Raw genomic sequence first — 20,611 nt, 5'->3', positions numbered from 1 at the left:
TTTTTCTGTCTAGTTAGGACCTAAGTTCCTTGCTGGGATCTTGGTCCTGGCAGGATTTTTTAGAAAAACTTTTTATTAGGCAGCTTTTTTTCTCCAGTTGTTCCTGTGAGATCTTCAAGCAAGTACGCTGAAACTGGGCGACGGGCTGGATGTTAGGATCCAGTGGTCACCCCAGTCAGCCTGCGAGCGCGTGCAGGCTCTAGCTTCACGCTGGGTCGGCCGCGACATAGTCCCACTGGACGGGGACTGGCCCTCCGAGTTAAACGTCTCGCCTGGACGCCGACGACCAGTTGGAAACTGAGTCACGGCGTCCGCATTGGTCGACAGCCCCCCCCCACCTCGGTGGACAGGGGTTCTGTCAGGAGTTGGCGCCCGCCTGGTTCCGGTATGGTGAGTAAAATGTTCCCCCTCTCCCCCTGTCGGGTTTGTTGGTGGACGCGGGCCCCTCCCTGGGATGGTCGGACGCTCATGTTTCTGGGTCCCCTCTCTATCCTATAACAAGTGTCACAGATCCCCCAATTGAGTGTGATTTTGTGAATAAGAAACCGGGAGACCAAACGCATGGCTAGGCGCTATCCGTTTGAGGAATCCCTCCTTAAAAAATGGACGGTACCACCAGTGGTGGACTCACCTATTTCCAGATAAAGCCACTGTTATCCCGTTGGAGCACGCTCCGTCCTTTAGGGATCTGGTGGATCGAGGAGTGAAAGCGGAATCCCGCTTCATTTTTTCCCTGACAGGGTCAACCTTTAGGCCAGTGGTTGCCATTGGTTTAGTTTCAAGAATGGGTTGGCTAATCTCCCCTTTCAAGGGGATCGCGTGTTTGGGTGAGATTATAAAGGATCTCACTGGGGGGCAAGAGCACTCTCTTGCTAAGACAGCCTGATGCGCCCCCACCCATCTCTGGGGTGGGGGGGGGACGTCTTCACCGGTTTCCAGATCCATGGTTTTCCTGAATCCCGGACAAAGGGGTTCAAGAGGTCATACGGTCGGGATACAAGATCGAGTATTCGATCACTTCTACCGGTGCGATTCTTCCCTCCCAACATTCGTATGCTACAGGGAGCAGTAGTTCCCATTCCTTGGATAGAACGTTTTCAGGGGTTCTATTCGAACCTGTTCAAAATGCCCAGGAAAGAGGGCAAGGTGCGTCCAAATTCTGGACTTGGGAAAGATGGAGTCCATCCGTACAGTGGTGGCCTCCCTGCATCAGGGGGATTTCCTAGCGTCCATAGACATTTAGGATGCCTATCTTCATATCCCCATCTTCGCAGGACATCAGCTTTTTCTTCGCTTTTCCCAAAGATCATCCCTGGTTCCCACCAGGAGACTGAACTATCTGGGCCTAATTTTGGATAAATGCTTGGCAAGGTGTTTCTCCTTGCGGAGAAACTCCAGAAGGTTCAGTCAACGATTTGGATGTTGCTGTCCGTCAACTGACTGGGACTGATGGTGGCCTCCTTAGAGGCAGTAGCGTTCGCCCAGTCTCATACCCGAATTCTCCAAGAGGAGATTCTTCTCAAATGGAATCGGAATCTCGATTCTCTGGACAATCGGATCCGGTTGAGCGAGAGGACCAGGGAGTCTCTGGTCTGGTGGCTTCGGTCTCCGATGCTCAACCAGGGGAAGTAATTTCTTCCGATAGTATCCAGGTTACCAATAAAGGTATCGGAACTGAGAGCGATCAGACTTTGTCTGATTTACTGGACCGAGCAGCTCCAGGGCAGCCCGGTTCAGATCCAATCGGACAATGCCATGGTCGTGGCTTATGTCAATCACCAAAGGGGCACCTAGAGTGTCCTGGTGGCCATCGAAATGACCAGCATCTTTCGTTGGTCGGAACGGTTTGTTCCGGCTCTCTCCGCAGTATTCACTCCGGGGGTGGGAAATCGGCAGGCAGATTATCTCAGCCGTCAGATTCTGGATCAAGGGGTATGGCCTCTTCATCCAGAGGTATTTCACTAGCTGTCCCTTCATTGAGGCACCCCGGATGTGGATCTGTTGGCGTCTCGGCTCAACAGGAAAGTGCGGAGGTTTGTAGCTCGCGTCCGCGATCCTCTAGCGGACGCAGCAGATGCGCTGATCGCCCCGTGGGGGCAGTATCAGCTACGGTATGCCTTCCATCCTCTCAAGGTACTGCGGGAACGTCTTCACAGGATAGAGGTGGAGGGAATTCCAGTTATCCTGGTAACTCCGGACTAACCTCGTCGAGCCTGGTACGCCGACTTGGTGAGGCTAGTCACGGACGCTCCTTGGAAACTTCCTCTCAGGGAGGATCTGCGGTCTCAAGGACCGATCTTCCATCTTGCTTTACAATCGCTGGCTTAATGGCCTGGCCATTGAGACCCAGGTACTGAAGGACAAGGGATTGTCAGCTTCAGTTATTCCTACTCTAATTAAAGCAAGGAAAGCGACTTCAAGCACATGGAAGTCTTATATTGCGTGGTTTGAATCTTTTGGATTTCCTCCACGTACTTATTCGGTGACCCGAATCTTGGCCTTTCGGCAACAGGGGGTTGAGCAGAAACTGTCCTTGAGCACTATCAAGGGTCAGGTTTCAGCGTTAGCAATCTTCTTTCAGTGTTGTCGGTTCTTCAGAAACCTCCCTTTGAAGATATCAGGGAGATTCCCTTGCTTACGTTATCCCAGAAGGTGGCCTTCTTGGTGGCCATTACTTCTGCACGCAGGGTGTCAGAACTGGCCGCATTATCTTGTCGTTCCCCATATCTGGTGGTTCATAGGGATAAGGTGGTTCTTCGTCCGAATCCATCCTTCCTTCCTAAAGTGGTTTCAGAGTTTCATCTGAATGAGAATATTGTGTTACCTTCCCTGTGTCCTAAGCCTAGCCATCCTTGGGAGTTTGCATTACACTCCTTGGATATGGTTCGGACAATCAGGGTACACTTGACTACTACGAACTCCTTTCGTAAAACGGATTCACTTTTTGTGATCACGGATGGCCCAAGAAAGGGGTTGCCTGTTTCTGCCGCGACCATCTCTAGATGGATCAGACAGACTGTGGTACAGGCTTATTCTATTAAGGGGCGGGATCCCCCGTTCCCTGTTAAGGCGCACTCTACTCGGGCGCTTAGTGTTTCCTGGGCCTTCCGCTATCAGGCGTCAGTGGTCCAGGTTTTCAAGGCGACTACTTGATCGTCGGTTCATACCTTTACAAAATTTTATAAAGTTGATGTGATGGCATCGTCTGATGCCTCTTTTGGCCGCAAGGTTCTGCAGGCCGCAATTTGAGGAGATCGTTGGTCTACCTCGAGGGTTTGTTGGCTGGTTGGCTCCGGTTGGGCCTTCTGGATTTTGATTTCTGTTATCCCACCACTTATTTGTGGCACTGCTTTGGGACGTCCCAATGTGTTATTAATCAAGAGGACTGCGTCTGTCAATGAGCGACAGAGAAAAATGGATTTTTGTAAAATCTTACCGTAAAATCCTTTTCTCTTAAGCTCATTGACAGACGCAGTACCCGCCCCTCTGTTTTTGAGTTGGGTTAAATTCTCTAACACTGCTTTGTGACATAACTGACTTCCTGTAGCAGAGAGAGAGAGGATATACCCTCTGGGACTGCCCCTAAGGTGTGGCCAGAAGGTTTTCCTTCCGTCTAGTGTCCTACTCCTGAAGAGGGCAGTATAACCCAATGTGTTATTAATCAAGAGGACTGCGTCTGTCAATGAGCTTAAGAGAAAAGGATTTTACGTTAAGATTTTTCACATTTTTTTATATGAAATTCCCAAAAAAAATGTAAAAATCAAAATTTAACATTTTCGGCCAATTTGTTTTATGCTACATATGTTTGGTAAAAAAAAAATCGCAAAAAGCGTATTTTGATTGGTTTGCGCAAAAGTTATCGCGTTTACTAACAAAGGGAAAGATTTTTGTCATTTTTGTTGTTCGTTTTTTTTAACGAGTAATGGTGGCGATATGCGATTTTTTTTTTTTTTTTTTTTTTTTTTTTTTTTTGTGGGACTGCGACATTGCGGCGGACAGATCGGACCCTTGACTGACATTTTTGACACTTTTGGGGTTACCAGTGACATTACTGCAGTAATCAGTGCTATACATATGCACTGTTACTGTAAAAATGACACTGGCAGTGAAGGAGTTAACTGTATTGGAGAGGGAGGGGTTAAGTGTGTCCTAGGGGCGTGTTTCTAACTGTGATTGGCTGTGGCTACTAGTGTAAGAACAGAGATCCACGGTCCTACATAGTAGAACCGTCTGATCTGCATTCTTACACAGGGAAGAATGACAGGCGGCTTTGTTTACATTAGCCGCCTGCCTTTCTTCCGGTGTAACGGACGATCGCACACGCGCGGGGGGTCCGTGACCGCGCCTCCGGCGGCGCGCGCTCGCTCCCTAGAGCCTCACAGGCTAGCGATGTAGCCCTACGTCGCTTTGCCTGTGAGGGGCTGACTGCCGACGTAAATAGTCGTGCGACGGTCGGCAAGCGGTTAAAAAAGGACAAATCTCATAAACTTATATTTTATTCACAATATAGATAATGGATCAAATGTTGAAAGTGAGACATTTTGAAATGTCATACCAAATATTGGCTTTTTTTGGATTTCATGAGAGCTACACATTCCAAAAAAGTTGGGACAGGTAGCAATAGGAGGCCAGAAAAGTTAAATGTAGATATAAGGAACAGCTGGAGGACCAATTTGCAACTTATTAGGTCAATTGGCAACATAATTGGGTATAAAAAGAGCCCATCAGAGTGGCAGTGTCTTTCAGAAGTCAAGATAGGCAGAGGATCACCAATTCCCCCAATGCTGCGGCGAAAAATAGTGGAGCAATATCAAAAAGGAATTTCTCAGAGAAAAATTGCAAAGATTTTGAAGTTATTATCATCTACAGTGCATAATATCATCCAAAGATTCAGAGAATCTGGAACAATCTCTGTGCGTAAGGGTCAAGGCCAGAAAACCATACTGGATGCCCATGAACTTCGGGCCCTTAGACGACACTGCATCACATACAGAAATGCTACTGTCATGGAAATCACAACATGGGCTCAGGAATACTTCCAGAAAACCTTGTCGGTGAACACAATCCACCGCGCCTTTCGCTGTTCCCGGCTAAAACTCTATAGGCCAAAAAAGAAGCCATATCTAAACATGATCCAGAAGCACAGGCATTTTCTCTGGGCCAAGGCTCTTTTAACCACTTTAATACAGGGCACTTCCCTCCCTTCCCGCCCAGGCCAATTTTCCCCTTTTAGCGCTGTTGCATTTTGAATGACAATTGCGCGGTCATGCAACACTGTACTTACACCAAATTTATGTCATTTTCCCCCCACAAATAGAGCTTTCTTTTGGTGGTATTTGATCACCTGTGCGATTTTTACTTTTTGCTAAACAAATAAAAAAAAGACAGAAAAGTTTGAAAAAAAAAAAAAGTTTATGTTATACAATTTTGTAAATAAATAAGTTTTTTCCTGCACTGATGAGACTGCACTGACAGGCACTGATGAGGAGGCAATGATGGGGTGGCAATGATGGGGTGGCACTGATGGGGTGGCACTGATGGGGTGGCACTGATATGTGGCACTGATAGGTAGCACAGATAGGCGGCACTGCTGGGCACTGATAGGCGGCACTGCTGGGCATTGATAGGCGGCATTGATAGGCGGCACTGACGGGCACTGATAGGTGGCACTAATGGGCACTGATAGGCAGCACTGGTGGGCACTGATAGGCGGCACTGATCGGCACTGACAGGCGGCACTGATGGGCATTAATGGGCACTGATAGGCGGCACTGGTGGGCAATAATGGGCACTGGTGGGCGACACTAAAGGATGGCAATGATGGGCACTTGTGGGCAGCACTGATAGGGAGGACACTGGTGGGCATCACTGATGGGGAGGGCAATGGGGGGCTCCCTGAGCCCTGATTGCCATCCCTGGTGGCCATAGTGGGCATCCCTGGGGTCATAGTGGGCATCCCTGGGGTCATAGTGGGCATCCCTGGTGGATCTAGTGGCATCCCCCCCCCCCCCCGAGGGTTTGCACTGGTAATCAATGATCTGATTACCAGTGCCAACCCCCCCCCCCCTGTCAGGGGAGCCGCCGATCGGCGCTCCTTTACTCGTGCCTGTCAGGCATGAACTAAGGAAAGCCGATCAACGGCTGTTCCTGTTTACAATGTGACCAGCCGTGATTGGACACGGCTGATCACATGGTAAAGAGCTACGCCAGTAGTCTCTTTACCGAGATCGGAGGTGCAGGTTGTCAGACTGACACCTCGCATCACCGATCGCCGCTCTGCGCGCCCCCGGGGGGCGCCCAGAGCGGTGTTATCCTGCCGCCGTCATATGATGTCCGGTCAGGATAACTCAACCACATTCCCGCCGTCATTTTGTAATAGGGCGGGCGGGAAGTGGTTAAAATGGATTGTGGCAAAGTGGAAAATTGTTCTGTGGGCAGATGAATCAAAATTTGAAGTTCTTTTTGGAAAATCGGGACACCCTGTCATCCGGACTAAAGAGGACAAGGACAACCCAAGTTGTTATCAGCGCTCAGTTCAGAAGCCTGAATCTCTGATGGTATGAGGTTGCATGAGTGCATGTGGCACGGGCAGCTTACACATCTGGAAAGGCACCATCAATGCTGAAATCTATATCCAAGTTCTAGAACAACATATGCTCCCATCCAGATGTAGTCTCTTTCAGAGAAGACCTTGCATTTTCCAACATGACAATGCCAGACCACATACTGCATCAATTACAACATCATGGCTGCGTAGAAGAAGGATCCAGGTACTGAAATGGCCAGCCTGCAGTCCAGATCTTTCACCCATAGAAAACTTTTGGTGCATCATAAACAGGAAGAGACGACAAAGACCTAAGACAGTTGAGCAACTAGAAGCCTGTATTAGACAAGAATGGGAAAACATTCCTAAACTTGGGCAACTTGTCTCCTCAGTCCCCAAACATTTGCAGACTGTTAGAAAAAGAAGTGGGGATGCCACACAGTGGTAAACATGGCCTTGTCCCAACTTTTTTGAGATTTGTTGATGCCATGAAATTTAAAATCAACTTATTTTTCCCTTAAAATGATACATTTTCTCAGTTTAAACATTTGATATGTCATCTATGTTGTATTCTGAATAAAATATTGGAATTTGAAACTTCCCCATCATTGCATTCTGTTTTTATTCACAATTTGTACAGTGTCCCAATCAGGTTTGTATATTGCCTCTGCTATTTTTACTGTAAAATAAGTAGGAACTTGCTTTTGTATTAAAGTGGTTGCTAAATACTTCCTGCTGCCCTATACTAAGCATAGCAAAGGTGTTAAAAGCACACATGAAGAATATTTAGGCAAATCGTGATATATTGCATTGTACTACTTTGTAGTTGCTGAGAATAACCCAATGCAGCCGTTTGGTCTGTGGCGTTAATAAATCTTGTATGATGTGGTCTTGGGAGTAGAAAACTGCAATATAATTTACTGGCAGCAGTTTGGTGACATTTAAGGCTTGCTTTACAGTTGTGAGCTTATTTCAAAAAGCACTTTTTTATTGTATGTTACGTTTTGTAACGATTATCCCTTTTGCGTATGTTTTCTAAAAGAACAAATAAATCAGAACTAAAGTGTATTGCATATTAAAAAAAAAAAAACACATTCAAAAGGTGTTGGTTCACTAAAGAAGCAGGGCATGTTCCCTTTGCCATGTGAATTTTCACGTAGTTTAGTGAATGAGATGAAGTTAAAGTAGAATAATAATTAAAACTTTTTTTTTTTTTTTCATTTTGGGTAGAGTAAGGAAAGGTAACTCCTGTACTCCTGTAAGGGTTTATTTTTTCCATCTTTGTCCCATTACTTAGATTTACCTTTGCTTCCTGTCCCATTGCTCAACAGGAAGTGAGAGTAAATCCCTTCCTTTAGTTATACTTTAGCCACAATAGGACCGAGCCTATTTCTGACACTTATTTACTAGTTAAAAATCTGTATTTTTTGCTAGAAAATTGCTTCGAACCACCAAATACTACATATTTATTTTTAGCAGAGACCCTAAAGAATAAAATGGAGATCGTTGCAATACTTTGTCACACCGTATTTGCACAGCGGTCTTACAAACACAATTTTTTGGGAAAAAATACACTTTTTTAAATTCAAAAATAAGAAAACAGTAAAGTTAGCTCAATTTGTTTTCTATAATGTGAAAGATAATGTTACGCCGAGTAAACTGATACCTAAGATGTCATGCTGTAAAACGCCTTTGGTCTCCTCTCTCCTCCTCGGGTCTTCACAAAAGTGTTAGCCCCCCCCCCTGCTAGCATTGTTACGCCAACCGGGGATCGCGGTACTGGGCTACTTGGATGACCGCCTTCTGCGAGCGGAGTCTCCTACTGCTACTGGTGGAAAACCTGGAGATCACCATACTCTGAGGGAGTTTGGCTAGATCCTGAATTTTCAGAAGTCTGCTCTGCTCTGGTTCTGTCCACAAAGCTGGACTATCTGGGTCTGACTCTGGACTTGGCCATAGCCAGAGTGCTTCTTCCTCTGGACAAACTCCAGAAACTGCAGGCTGCAATTCGGCTCCTGCTGTCCAGCAGATAGTCATCCCTCTGGACCTGCATGTGGGTTCTGGGCCTGATGGGGTCTACCTTTTGAGGCCGTTCCGTTTGCACAGCTCCTTACAATGTCCCTGCAAAGGGAGATTCTGGACAAATGGGACATGAATCCGCAGTCTCTGGACGCTACATAGGGGAACGAAAGAGTCCCTGATATGGTGGCTTCATTCTCCGGTGCTTTGGCTGGAAAATCCTTCCTCCAATTGTATTGGACAGTGGTCACCACGGATGCCAGCCTGTCTGGCTGGGGAGGCGTCCTCTGCAAAAATTGTGCTCAGGGGGGTCTGAACACTGAAAGAGTCCAGACTAACAATCTATGTCTTGGAACTCCCAGGAATCAGACTGTGCCCGGAACATTGGACAGATCGTCTTCAGGGATGTCCATTGTGCATTCAGTCAGACAATGCCAAGGCCGTGGCTTATGTCAATCACCAGGGGGGTACAAGAAGTGTCCTGGCGGCTCTAGAGATAACCAGCATTCTAAACTGGGCAGAACAGTTTGTTCCAGTCCTCTCCACCGTACACCATCCCAGGGTGGAAAACTGGCAGTGGACTACATAAGTTGGCAGGCATTGGACCAAGGGGAGTGGTCCCGTCATCCGGAGGTGTTTGATCAGTTGTGTCTCCGGTGGGGCATCCCCGAGTTGGATCTGTTGGCGTCTCGGGCTAAACAGAAAGGTGCAGTGGTTTGTGGCTCGGTCAGGGGATCCTCTAGCGGACGCCACAGACGCGCTGGTGGATTCTTCTCAAGCTTCTGCCAAGACTTTTACGCAGGATCGATGTAGAAGGGATTCCGATCATCTTAGTGGCCCCGGACTGGCCTCGCCGGGCTTGGTACGCCGGTCTGGTGCGGCTGATCGACGATGTTCCTTGGAAGCTTCCGCTCAAGGAGGATCTGTTGTCCCAAGGACCAATCTTCCATCCTGCTCTACAGTCGCTGGCTTTGACAGCTTGGCTGTTAAATGCCAGGTGCTGATGGATAGAGGTTTGTCTGAGTATGTGATTCCAACGTTGCTAAAAGCAAGGAAATTTACTTCTAGAAAGATCTACCATTGTACATGGAAAAAGTACATTGCGTGGTGTGTCACGGGGTTAATCCTCGCTCTTTTTCGGTGGCTCGGATCTTGACCTTCCTTCAACAGGGGGTTGAGCAGAAACTGGCCTTGAGTACTATCAGTACTCCTTCAATGACCCTTGGCCACACACTCTCTGCTGTGTACTTTTCTTTGGGGAGTTAGGCACTTTGGCCCTCCAGTGCAGTCTCTGTTGGTGCTTTCAGTCCTCCAGAAGCCTCCTTTTGAGAATCTTCGTGAGATTCCCCTGTTTATGCTGTCCCAGAAGGTGGCCTTTTTGGTGGCTATCATCTCTGTGCGCAGGGTGTCGGAATTGGCTGCGTTATCCTGTCGTTTACCTTACTTGGTGGTTCACAGAGATAAGGTGGTTCTTCACCCCTGTCCATCGTTCCCTCCAAAGGTTGTCTCTGATTTTCATTTGAATGAAGACATTGTTTTGCCTTCCCTATGTCCCAGGCCAAAACATCCAAAGGAAATTGCCTTGCATGCCTTGGATGTGGTCCGGGCAGTTAGGGTGTACTTTGCAGCTGCGGAGTCTTTTAGGAAGTCAGACTCACTATTTGTGCTAACGGATGGGCCTCGGAAAGGATTGTCTGCTTCCTCTGCAACCATTTCCAGATGAATCACACAGACTGTTATTCAGACCTATTCCATCAAGGGTCAGGTTCCTCCTTTCCCTGTTGAGGCACACTCTACTCAGACCTTCTGTCATCAGGCGTTAGTGACGCAGGTTTGCAAAGCGGCCAGCTGGTAGTCTGTGCACACTTTCACAAAGTTCTATAAAATGGATGTGTTGGCATCTGCGGATGCTTTCTTTGGCCGCAAGGTTTTGCAGGCTGCTGTTTAGAGGACCTGGTCCTCTTTGAGGGTGTATTGTTCTTTTTATGTGGACTCCAGTGGTTTTGGTTGAGCCCCTGTTTACCTGGTTGGCTATAGTTTTAGCCTTGGGAATTTCTTTTTCGCTGGTCCCACCCCTCATGTTTAACACTGCTTTGGAACGTCCCAATAGTTAAGAAGATCAGGAGCTGTGTCCCCTCAATGAATGAAAGAGAAAATGGGATTTTTGACTTACCATTAAATCCATTTCTCTGATTTTCATTGACGCACACAGCACCCACCCCTCTGTGGAGTTTTAATTCTTCTGACATGAAAGTGATCCGTAGTGAATCCGCCGCTGGGACTACTTTCATAATACACCCCCCCCGTTCGTTCAATAATATGCCTGGGTTATGCCACAGATCTGCTGCCATAACCCCAGTATTTAGCGTCAAAGTAGTGATGTAAGTACACGGTGAGCAGTCCAGAAGTGGTTAAATGGAAAATCATTTTGCAATTCACTTTTACAACCAATCGGGTGCAAGGGGAAAAAAAAGAAAACGTTTTGCTTGCAAGCGATTTATATGATTCAGTGTTCATCTGTATAGAAAAAATCGTAAAGGTGAGCGAACACTGTTCTTTCTCAATCTAAGCATTTTAATTATGATCAGAATGTTATTTCAACTTTCCATTATTTCTGTAAAGGAAAGCTTGCCATTTAGGTGAGCACAGATTTATCTCACACACTAAATAAACTAAGCCAACAGCCTCAAAGTTTATCAACCCTATTTTGTCAACATCAGCTATCAGACTATTTCATGCAATATACAAAGGTGATTACTGCTTGTGTTACTGTCCGTTGTGTGAAGACTATACTATGAGCATTAGTTTATAAACAGACATATTTTTATATGGATAAAGTTGGTTAAAAAAAATAACACTGAGATTTGGGTTATTACATTTGCAATTTTGTTTTTAAACATATTCCTTTTCAGCAAAATTAATTCAAATTTATGTCCTTAATATTGAGATAAGACATGTCTGATGGTGGTCATATATGCATTTCCTTCTGTTAATTGTAACTTTTATGACTAGTTATTTTTCACAGTAAGGACATCTGTCACCCGTTTAAATTAACAATAAGAGCATAATGCGTGTCTTGCCCAGCTAATGCCACAGGCTTGTGGGGTGTCCATCTGCAATTTGTTTCTTGTTTTAGAGAGAAGTGGGATCTTTTACCTGCGGTTTTGCATATGTTTCTAAATTATAATGCACATGATGTGCAATATGCCAGCCACATTTTTAATGTGAAAACAGAAATCTGATGAGTCTTTTTGAGAGCTATGTGGTATGGTACTGTACACTAGTGTATATAGGCATTATATCACTGTCTTTTCTCTGTTAGATGTGTGCATAGTGCATCTTGTTTTAGAGCCAAATTCCTGCTGTTATACATTGTTTCCTGCTGGCATGGCATTCACACTAGCCCCATAGGAAGGCAGCATGATCAGACACTCAGACACATGGCAGCACAGGAGTGGGAAGACCGAGAAATTCCACATTTTCTGCAGTCTCTCTTCATATATAAGGCATGGATGAACCCATCCTATTCTGCAATTACTTTATCACTACCAGTACAATGAGTTGTTGAAAACCTAACGTCTTCTAGAGTTTTGCCTGAAAAGATAGCTTGATTATTCTGAAAGCAATGTTATCTGCTGCTTGAAAAGCTGTGAGCAAGACAGGTCTCAAAAAAAAAAAAAAAAAAAACTGGGCTTATATGGTAATAAATGAGTACTGTGTATGATGTCTAAATCTATCCGTTTCCAGGAGTATAAAACAGGACTGTTCAAACGAGTGTGAGAGAGGCTCAGTCCCGAGTGGTTTTCTAATTGAATTATTGCTTATTTGTTTGCAAATGTGTTTTTTAGAATAGTTTATCACAAGATCAAATTCTCTGAGCACATACAGGTATTATGTCACAATTATTTTATGGCTCATCCATTAAACTCAATTGGCAAAACATGATTGACTTCTGCAAAGAAAGCCCAGTACTTCTTCGCCTAAAACTGTAAAAACAATCAATCGGAACCCCATAAAGCAAAAGTATATATCGTAATAAGCCTCTGGGAGTAAGCCTTGGGACTCTGGGAAATTTAATCTGTGGATACACCACACCTCTTGTTTTTTTTTTTTTCAAACATGGAATCTCCACTCCTAATCAACATCAGGAAATTATTCAAAATAAGAACTTGGAGTTCAGAGTCTGTATGGCCTCCTTAAAGCGGAGTTCCGGCCACAAAATTTTTTTTTCAATAAAAATACCCCCGGGACAGCCAGGGCTTGTACATTCCACAATAGCCTCTGTACTGTCCCGGGTCGCACTTACCTTTTAGAAAAAATACTTACCTTGAAGATTTATTTTCCAGCGCTGCCATCTTGGATGTGGGCAGCTGAAGCCAGCGCGTCCTCTTCTGCGTCCTCTTCTGCGTCCTCTTCTGCGTCCTCTTCCGTGTCCTCTTCTCCCAGAATGCGCCTGCACCGGCCCCGCTCGTCACTTCGGTGCGGGCGCGTCATCCCTCCACAGCTTCTGGGCATGCCCAGAAGCTGTTTAGCAGGGAATGAGTCGCCGCACCGGAAGTGACGAGCGGGGCCGGTGCAGGCGCATTGATTCCTGGGAGCGATGACGTTCAGCTCCCAGGAATCAATGCAAAGAGGAAGTGACGTCGCAGGCCGCGGCCGCAGAGGGAGGAAGTGGAAGAAAGGTGAGTATATTTTTCTTCAATAACAAGGCAAGTAAACAAAAAAAAAATCGTAACTATCCATTTCTTTTTCAGGTGACAAAAAGCAAGCGTATGGCCCAAAATCGATTATGTCGATTTTGTGGCCGGAACTCCGCTTTAACTAACTGTGAATTTATACTGATTTTCAAACCAGTTACTTGTAGGCACGACAAAAGGATTGTCACCGAAAATGGTTGCTCCTGGTAACTACCATTTGAGGCATTGACAAAAAAAATTCTGCGAAATGTAGATGAAAAAACTAAGGGATGTGCTGAGTTTTTCAAACTGATATTATTTTTTTGTTTAAAAATAACAAACGTAATACTTACCTGCTCTGTGCAGTGGTTTTGCACAGAGCATCCCTAATCCTCCTCCTCTTGAGTCCTTTGCCAGAGCTCCTGTTGCCGAGTGCCCCCACAGCAAGCCGCTTTCTATGGGGGCACCTGAGCTGAGTCGCTGCTCTGTGTGTCCATTCATACACGGACCTGTGGCTCGGCCCCACCTTGTCTCTTTCCTCATTGGCTCACTGACTTTGACAGCAAATTCTCAGCCAATGAGAGAGAGTCCCTGGACTCTCCTGGATTAAAAAAAAAAAAAAAACACCTTCTGCCTTTAGAACCACTTTAAATCACTTTCTGTTGCTGTGATTTAATGTATTCCCTGTTGTACTGTATTAGTGCTGTATTATGAGTCGTGGGTGAACTGTTAGAGAGTGAAGAAAGCACAGAGATTTGGAAGCCTGATCTATTTGCTGTATCTCTGAGGATGTAACAATGGAGAAAACAAAAGTACATTTGTTTTGCCAAGGTCCTTTGTATGCATGCATGATTTTGCAGTCATGAGCTGTTCACCCATGATAGAAGTACTGGAGAAGAATCATCCATCAATATACCCCTTTTATCAATAAGTAAGCAGAAGGGCAATGTTAAAAGACTACATATATATGATAGTAATATTTTGGGGGACCATTGTAATAAGTTATTGGCTTCTTTTAATATGAATTCTTATTTGCTTGTTTTTGAATTTGGCATAAGCCCTTTACATGCTAATTAACTTTGATGCAAAACAAAAAATGTTTAATTTATTCTAGCCTGACTGTAATTTCTGTTCATCTTGTGGCAGGGTAAAGTGGCAGAGAGAGGGACACATTTTGAACTTTTGGCAAACCCTAGCAGCCTTTATTCTGAACTGTGGCACACGCAGAGTAACAGGGTTTTAAACAGTCACAGCAATCAGAAGTCTGGGAAAAGTAGCCAAGAAATGTCCAAAGAGGAGGAACGAAAGAAGCTGCAGGAGGAGATAATTAACAGCGTTAAAGGATGCGGCAACTGTTCCTGCTGATGAAATGGACAACCTAAACTGGAAATGGAGCTTCATATCCCCTCAATATTTTGTTTTCCCTCATCTCTTCCCTTTTAGGAACAAATCTTTTTTTGACCCATTTTCTTCTTCTTCTTCCCATCATTTTTTTTTATTTGTATATATATCTGCCTTATTTCTTCATAGTGTAACAAATTCTTCCTGAAATATTTGAAATATATTTTCTTACAAAGATTGTCTCCAGTAGTGACATTGGATGAAACATTGGTGATCTTACTGTTGTGTAATTTTCTCCATCACTATTGTCAGTTTCTCAACAACTGGTCCAGCAATTTAACGCCTGAAAAATTGTTTCTAATGTACAGTGATTAGCTTTGATAATAGTAAAGAGGTTTTATAAAAGACTTTATAACTGATACTTTTATTGTTTGGTTTGTTAACGGTGTGCTACTCAGACTTTTTAAGGAAATTCACAAAATTAGAATCAGGTTTTCTAGGGCAGCACTTTGGCTAAGTAGGTTTTTTAGCTTAGATCCCACCAAGAACACTGCATGAAATTTGTATGTTCTTTCTATATTTGCATGAGTTTCATTCAGATAATCCAGTTTCCTCCAACTTAACAAAAATATACCATCAGATTTTTTGACATGATCAGTTTTGCCCTAGAGCAATAATCCTCTGTGGTGGTGACAGTCACCAATAAGCCCCCTTAGGGATGGGACTGAAGTAAATAATTAAGTATACTCTGTAAAATTTTACAAGACATTATAAATACACATTTTCAAAACCATTTCCCTCAAACTATTTTAAGGGTTCAAAGCACCCCTTATATTCATTTTTCAGATCTGGTTACAAATATACTTGAAGCAGATTACAGTTCTTTGCATAAGGATATACTCTCTACCCCTTGGAGTTTTCCACATTTGTATTTTTGCAAAATGGAACTAAAACGATTTAAGTGGGATTTTTAATATTTGTTTTACACAATATTTCCAATACTTTGAAGGTGTGAATGCTGTTTGGCTTACTGCCAAATTGAAGTCACATATAAAGGTATGCAATCAGCGATACATGGTACAAGTAACATGCATTTTTACGGTCTGTTCTTTTCTTTCTTGCTACAGTTTCACATGTTGTCTAAATATGACTGTGCATCCGAAAGGCTGGCAAGTTAGGCCAGCCATACATGGATCGAAATTTGTCCGGTCCCTGCTAAATCGGCCACATTTTGATCCATGTATGAGTACCAGTTGACTTGTGTACAACCAGCCTGTCAGGTTTTTCCCAAACGATTAGTGCCGCTGGCTATAGTTGGCAACACTAATCATTGTATTCTGCCGGCAGAGAAGGCTCTGACCTGTAAAGAGCATAAGAGACTTAAGGCTTCCATTGAGCTTTAAAAGTTTAAAAAGAAAAGAAAATTGGTTTCTGCAATTCTTGCCCATTCTTCTTTTAAAAAAGACTCTATCTGTGAGTTTTAATAGGGGCAGGAAAAATCAAGACTTGACACAGATTCTGAATTTGACTGAGGTCTATGGTATTTGTCCTACTGGTAGATGAACCTCCATCCCAGTCTCAGACTAAAACTGTGTTTCCTCTAGAATTGCGCTATAGATTGTTCTTGCCTTCAATACTGAGTAGTTTCCCAACCTTTTAGATAAAAAAGCATCCTCACGACAACATGCCACCATGGCCTCCTCTAAGCAGATTTGTGGCTGTGCCAAATTTTAACAATTTTTGATAAAATATTTAATGGTGCTTCTTGGGATGTTCAGTATTTGGAATTTTTTTTTCATAACCCAACCAGTATTGGTGACTCTCCAGAGCTTTATCCTGTCTGCTATGTGTTGCAGCTTGTTGAGATATTTTCTCCAGGAAGCTTATGAAAAAAAAATTTACTTAGTTCCAGTTGCACACACACAAACTCTCTTTAGCAAATTACACGACTTCTAAAGACAGTTGGCTGCACCAGAGGTTCACAGCAAATGGGTGAATATTTATGCAATCAAAACTTTATTTTTTGTTCATAGCGAAGGTAAAATGTAGATTTTTTTTTATCCACTTCAATATATTTTGTAGATTAGTGTCAAAAACACAATAAATCTTATTTTTTTCGTGTAACCCTCTGTTTGCAAAGTAACAGAAGAAATGAATCGGTCATTCTGCTTTACTGTACTCAAGATTCTATGATAGCAATATTAGAACTGGCTATTTAAGCTTCTTCATATACTACATTTGTATGTGTTTGTAGTGGTAAATGTAAGGCCATCTATACAGTTGTGCACAGGTTTTCATACCCCCTGGCAAAATTGTAGATCTTTTAAATAAAACATGAGTGTTCAGATCAAATAGATTTTATTTTATTTTTAATGTGATTCAAATCAAACTGCTAGGTATCACAGAATAACACACTCATTACTTAAACCGTAGCTTTATGGGTAGGATAACAAAATAGCCTTTTTCAGAAGTTTGCATTCCCTTAGTTATTGATAGCATGTATAAACCCCCTTTTAGAATCAATCAGGGGTTTAACTCTTTATAAGAGTTGTGAATTAGGCCCTTTAATTCGTCCAAAGCTTCCTTCCATCCACATTTCTTGGCAACAAAAAAAAAAAACTCTAGGTCCTGTAAACTTTGTCTAGCATGAACTGCATCTTTAAGATGTCCCTATAGTGCCTCAATGATGTGGAGATCAGGAAAATGTGTAATGGTCACTCCTGGATTTTCAGGGTTTTTTTTCGCTGTAGCCACTGAAGGGGTCAGCCTTTTGCTTCAGATAAGTGTCATATTAAAAAGTTTAAGTGCGCTCCATGTGCAAGTTGCGGTCTCATGAATGCAAATTTGTTTCCCAATATTTTCTGATAATCTGCATTCATCTTGGTATCATTTTTTTACTAAATTCCCTGTGACTCTTAGGGCATACAGCTTCAAAAAAAGCAGAGATCCGTCTCTGTTTCATAGTAGGGATGGAATGCTTCTCTTAATAGGCTTTGTTTACTCCTCTCCAACCATAGCATTTATTGTTGTGTACATTAAGTTACATTTTGGTCTCCTCATTTAAATTATTTTGTTAGAAAAGTTTTGAGGCCTCACTAGGTGCTGTTTAGGATCTTGTAATAGAGCTGTTTTTTGTTTTTTTGTGCAACAAAAATGTCTAACATCTTACAAATTCTGCCAAGGGTATGTAAACTTAATAGCACAACGTACATTCTATATTCGAAAGCTTTGAACATGTATAACCAATATTTTGAAAGTCAATAGTTCTTGTATTTTGTCATGTACAGGGAAGTTGTGATAAATATTTGGGTACTTGGAGACTATTTTGACCATAAATGAATGAAGCACAATTGATTCAATATCTGTTCAGAAAAAAATGTCCTCTTATAAAAAAGGATTACCAGTGTGAGTCAATGAGCATGTATTTTCTGTGTGCACAATGTACTATTATTATCTTTGTGATCTAGACATTCTGCTCAGGCTGTCCTCCTAAAATGTGCATTTTTTTCTGTAATCATGTTTATTGCTGTTTAGATATAGTGGCTTTTGTGGAGTAATGCTGGCCACATGTGGCATTTTTCTGGCATGTTCGACTGGCTTTCCATTACAGAAACAACCAAACAGATGACTGCAACTTGTCAACAACAATCCTGTCAATTCCCTGAAATAAGTATTGAAATTGGGTTTCTGTGGTTTAATAACGTTTGTGACTTGACAAAATTTGGAGAAAAAAAATGCTGTACGTCATTTTGTGTACATTTACATTTTTCCTATGGTTTATCCTTTTAAAATGATTTAAGTGTAGGAAAACACTTGGTCATCCTGCCAAAAATTTAGTGAAATCCTAACTTCCTTTAGTTTGCTGAAAACTCTATCTCTGTTTTACGGAAATGCCAAACCGCATCACCAGCCCTTCTTGGACTACAGAACTTCACTAATCCCCAACCCTCTATGTTCCTCTCCACATGCATATGATGAGTTCTTTTCCTGCAAAATAATGCTGCTGCCTTTACTCTAAAGAGCCTGCCCTTGTAGTTGTGTTTCTGGGAGATACGCTTATCTTTTTAATGGCTAGCCTCCCAACAGCTGCACTTGCAAGGTTTTCACAGCTAGGTGATGTCACAGGGAGTAATAAAAACAGTTTCTTACTACTGGAACAAGGTAAACAAAAAAAAAAAAACTGTGTTGGGGCATACTCTGGAGGTGGAAGAGATTTGGGGTTGGTTGGCTGAAGTTTAGTGGCCAGCATTACTTTTAATGCACATGTTTGTGAGAGTTCTTCAGGATGGAAGCATATTTCTGCAGCCTCTTTCATTTGAAAAAGAAAATCTGATTTTTTTTTTCTAGAAGATATATTGTATGTTATTTATGATATGAAATTAAACTAATATGAGTTACATACTGTGTGTACCTTACAAAAGCTGGTGTAGAATGCACAGCCCACTGTTATCCTTAGAAAAAGAGTGAGTTAACACAGCTGGCATGAAGAAAAGCTGTGTGAAAGAGACATTCAATTTCATGTGTAAGAGTTCCTGGCACTCATGTGTCTTCTATCATTGCTGTGAGTCCATATAGCTCTGAGAGACAGAAAATGACCTTAATCATTTTAAGTCATGTAACATACGTCAATGGACTTAAATTGTGATCTCCATCTAAATCCAGGTCCTGAATCCTTATTTCCCAGATGACCTGCTGACATCTCTGCTGTCTTCATTCATTCTTCATTTTCTTGATTTGCTGCCCTCTTGGTACAGGAATCCTACTCTCTGTGCTTGCTGGTCTTGTCTTGCAAATCGCCTCAGGAAGGGACAGATGAGAGCTGTCTGTGTGACTTGTCTCCTCTTACCTTCATTAATTGTTTTTTATTATTTTTTTTTTTGTGTGCATAGGTCTTAACTTCTATGATTGAGGCTGGCTATAGAAAGGCTTATTTTGAGAAGATTTGATGAATTTTCACAGAATATTCAGTGAACATAAGTGACTAGCATTTACCATACAAAAATGATCACACGTACTTCGATTAACAACGGATAAAACAAGATATTTAAATTGATTTCCAGCTTGTTGGAAAATCATTTTCTGTAGACGATTGATTTTGAGAAATGTTAGGAGGCTCATTTAGCATATAGGGTAATTACAGTCTGAAAGATTTTTTAATTTTCATAAACCAGATGACTGAAAAGGGCTAGCTCTCCTAAAAGTCCTGTGAGACATAATAAATGATTGCAAAAGGTGTTGAGTCATTAGTTATGATTTTTTAAATAAAGAATATTGGCTGAGAGCGCTGATCGGGAGGTGGTCGGCTGCAGGGTTTCCAGCATGCTCGTCTGACAGAAGCCCGGCAGGACCCCAGAAAGTAAACAGTAGAAGAGAGAAGGGTCATCATATAACCATGGCTTCAAGTAAGATGTGCATTTGGATAGCATCTTTTATTTACTAGTAGTGGGAGGGGGCTTGCTAATATACGGGAGTGCTCTAAAATAGGGCTTCCCAAACTTTTTTGGGCTGAGACCCACTTCTGAATACAGTTATTTTTCGGGACCCACTTGCTTGTAATTGAATATTGTTAAACGCTACAGAATTTGTTGGCGCTATATAAATGCAAATAATATGCATATTTTAAAGGGAGGGGGATGTTGAGGCATAAAATTGGCACAACATGGCTATAAGTTTTAGGGGCATAGAGTGGCACAACATGGCAGTAAGCTTTAGGGGCATAAGATTGGCACGTGGCACAAAAAAAGGCATAAAATTTGCAAAACATTGCATAGAAATGGTTACTCGCTGAGTGTAGATTCTGACAGACAGAAGGGCTGTGGACATGGAGATGCAGGGGCTGTGGGCATGGTGCAGGAGATGCAGGGCTGTGGGCATGGTGCAGGAGATGCAGGGCTGCGGACATGGTGCAGGAGATGCAGGGCTGCAGGCATGGTGCTGGAGATGCAGAGCTTTGGGCATGGTGCAGGGCTGCGGGCATGGTGCTGGAGATGCAGGGCTGCGGACATGGTGCATGAGATGCAGGTCTGTGGGC

General features: G+C 43.1%; 1 protein-coding gene across 1 annotated transcript in view; it reads left to right on the top strand.

Annotated features, from left to right (window-relative positions):
• ABCB7 (ATP binding cassette subfamily B member 7) overlaps positions 1-15,031 on the top strand; it is a 267,277-nt gene extending 252,246 nt beyond the window's left edge. The window contains exon 16 of the mRNA XM_082262773.1: positions 14,386-15,031. Coding sequence (XP_082118899.1) covers positions 14,386-14,604 — 219 coding nt within the window. The 3' untranslated portion in view covers positions 14,605-15,031. The remainder of the gene's footprint in view (positions 1-14,385) is intronic.
• The last annotated feature ends 5,580 nt before the right edge of the window (positions 15,032-20,611 follow it).

The sequence above is a fragment of the Pelophylax lessonae genome (assembly GCF_965119305.1).
Source record: "Pelophylax lessonae genome assembly, chromosome: 7".
Lineage (NCBI taxonomy): Eukaryota > Metazoa > Chordata > Amphibia > Anura > Ranidae > Pelophylax > Pelophylax lessonae.
Note: the sequence above shows the minus strand (reverse complement) of the source record. Positions and strands in the feature narration are given on the sequence as shown.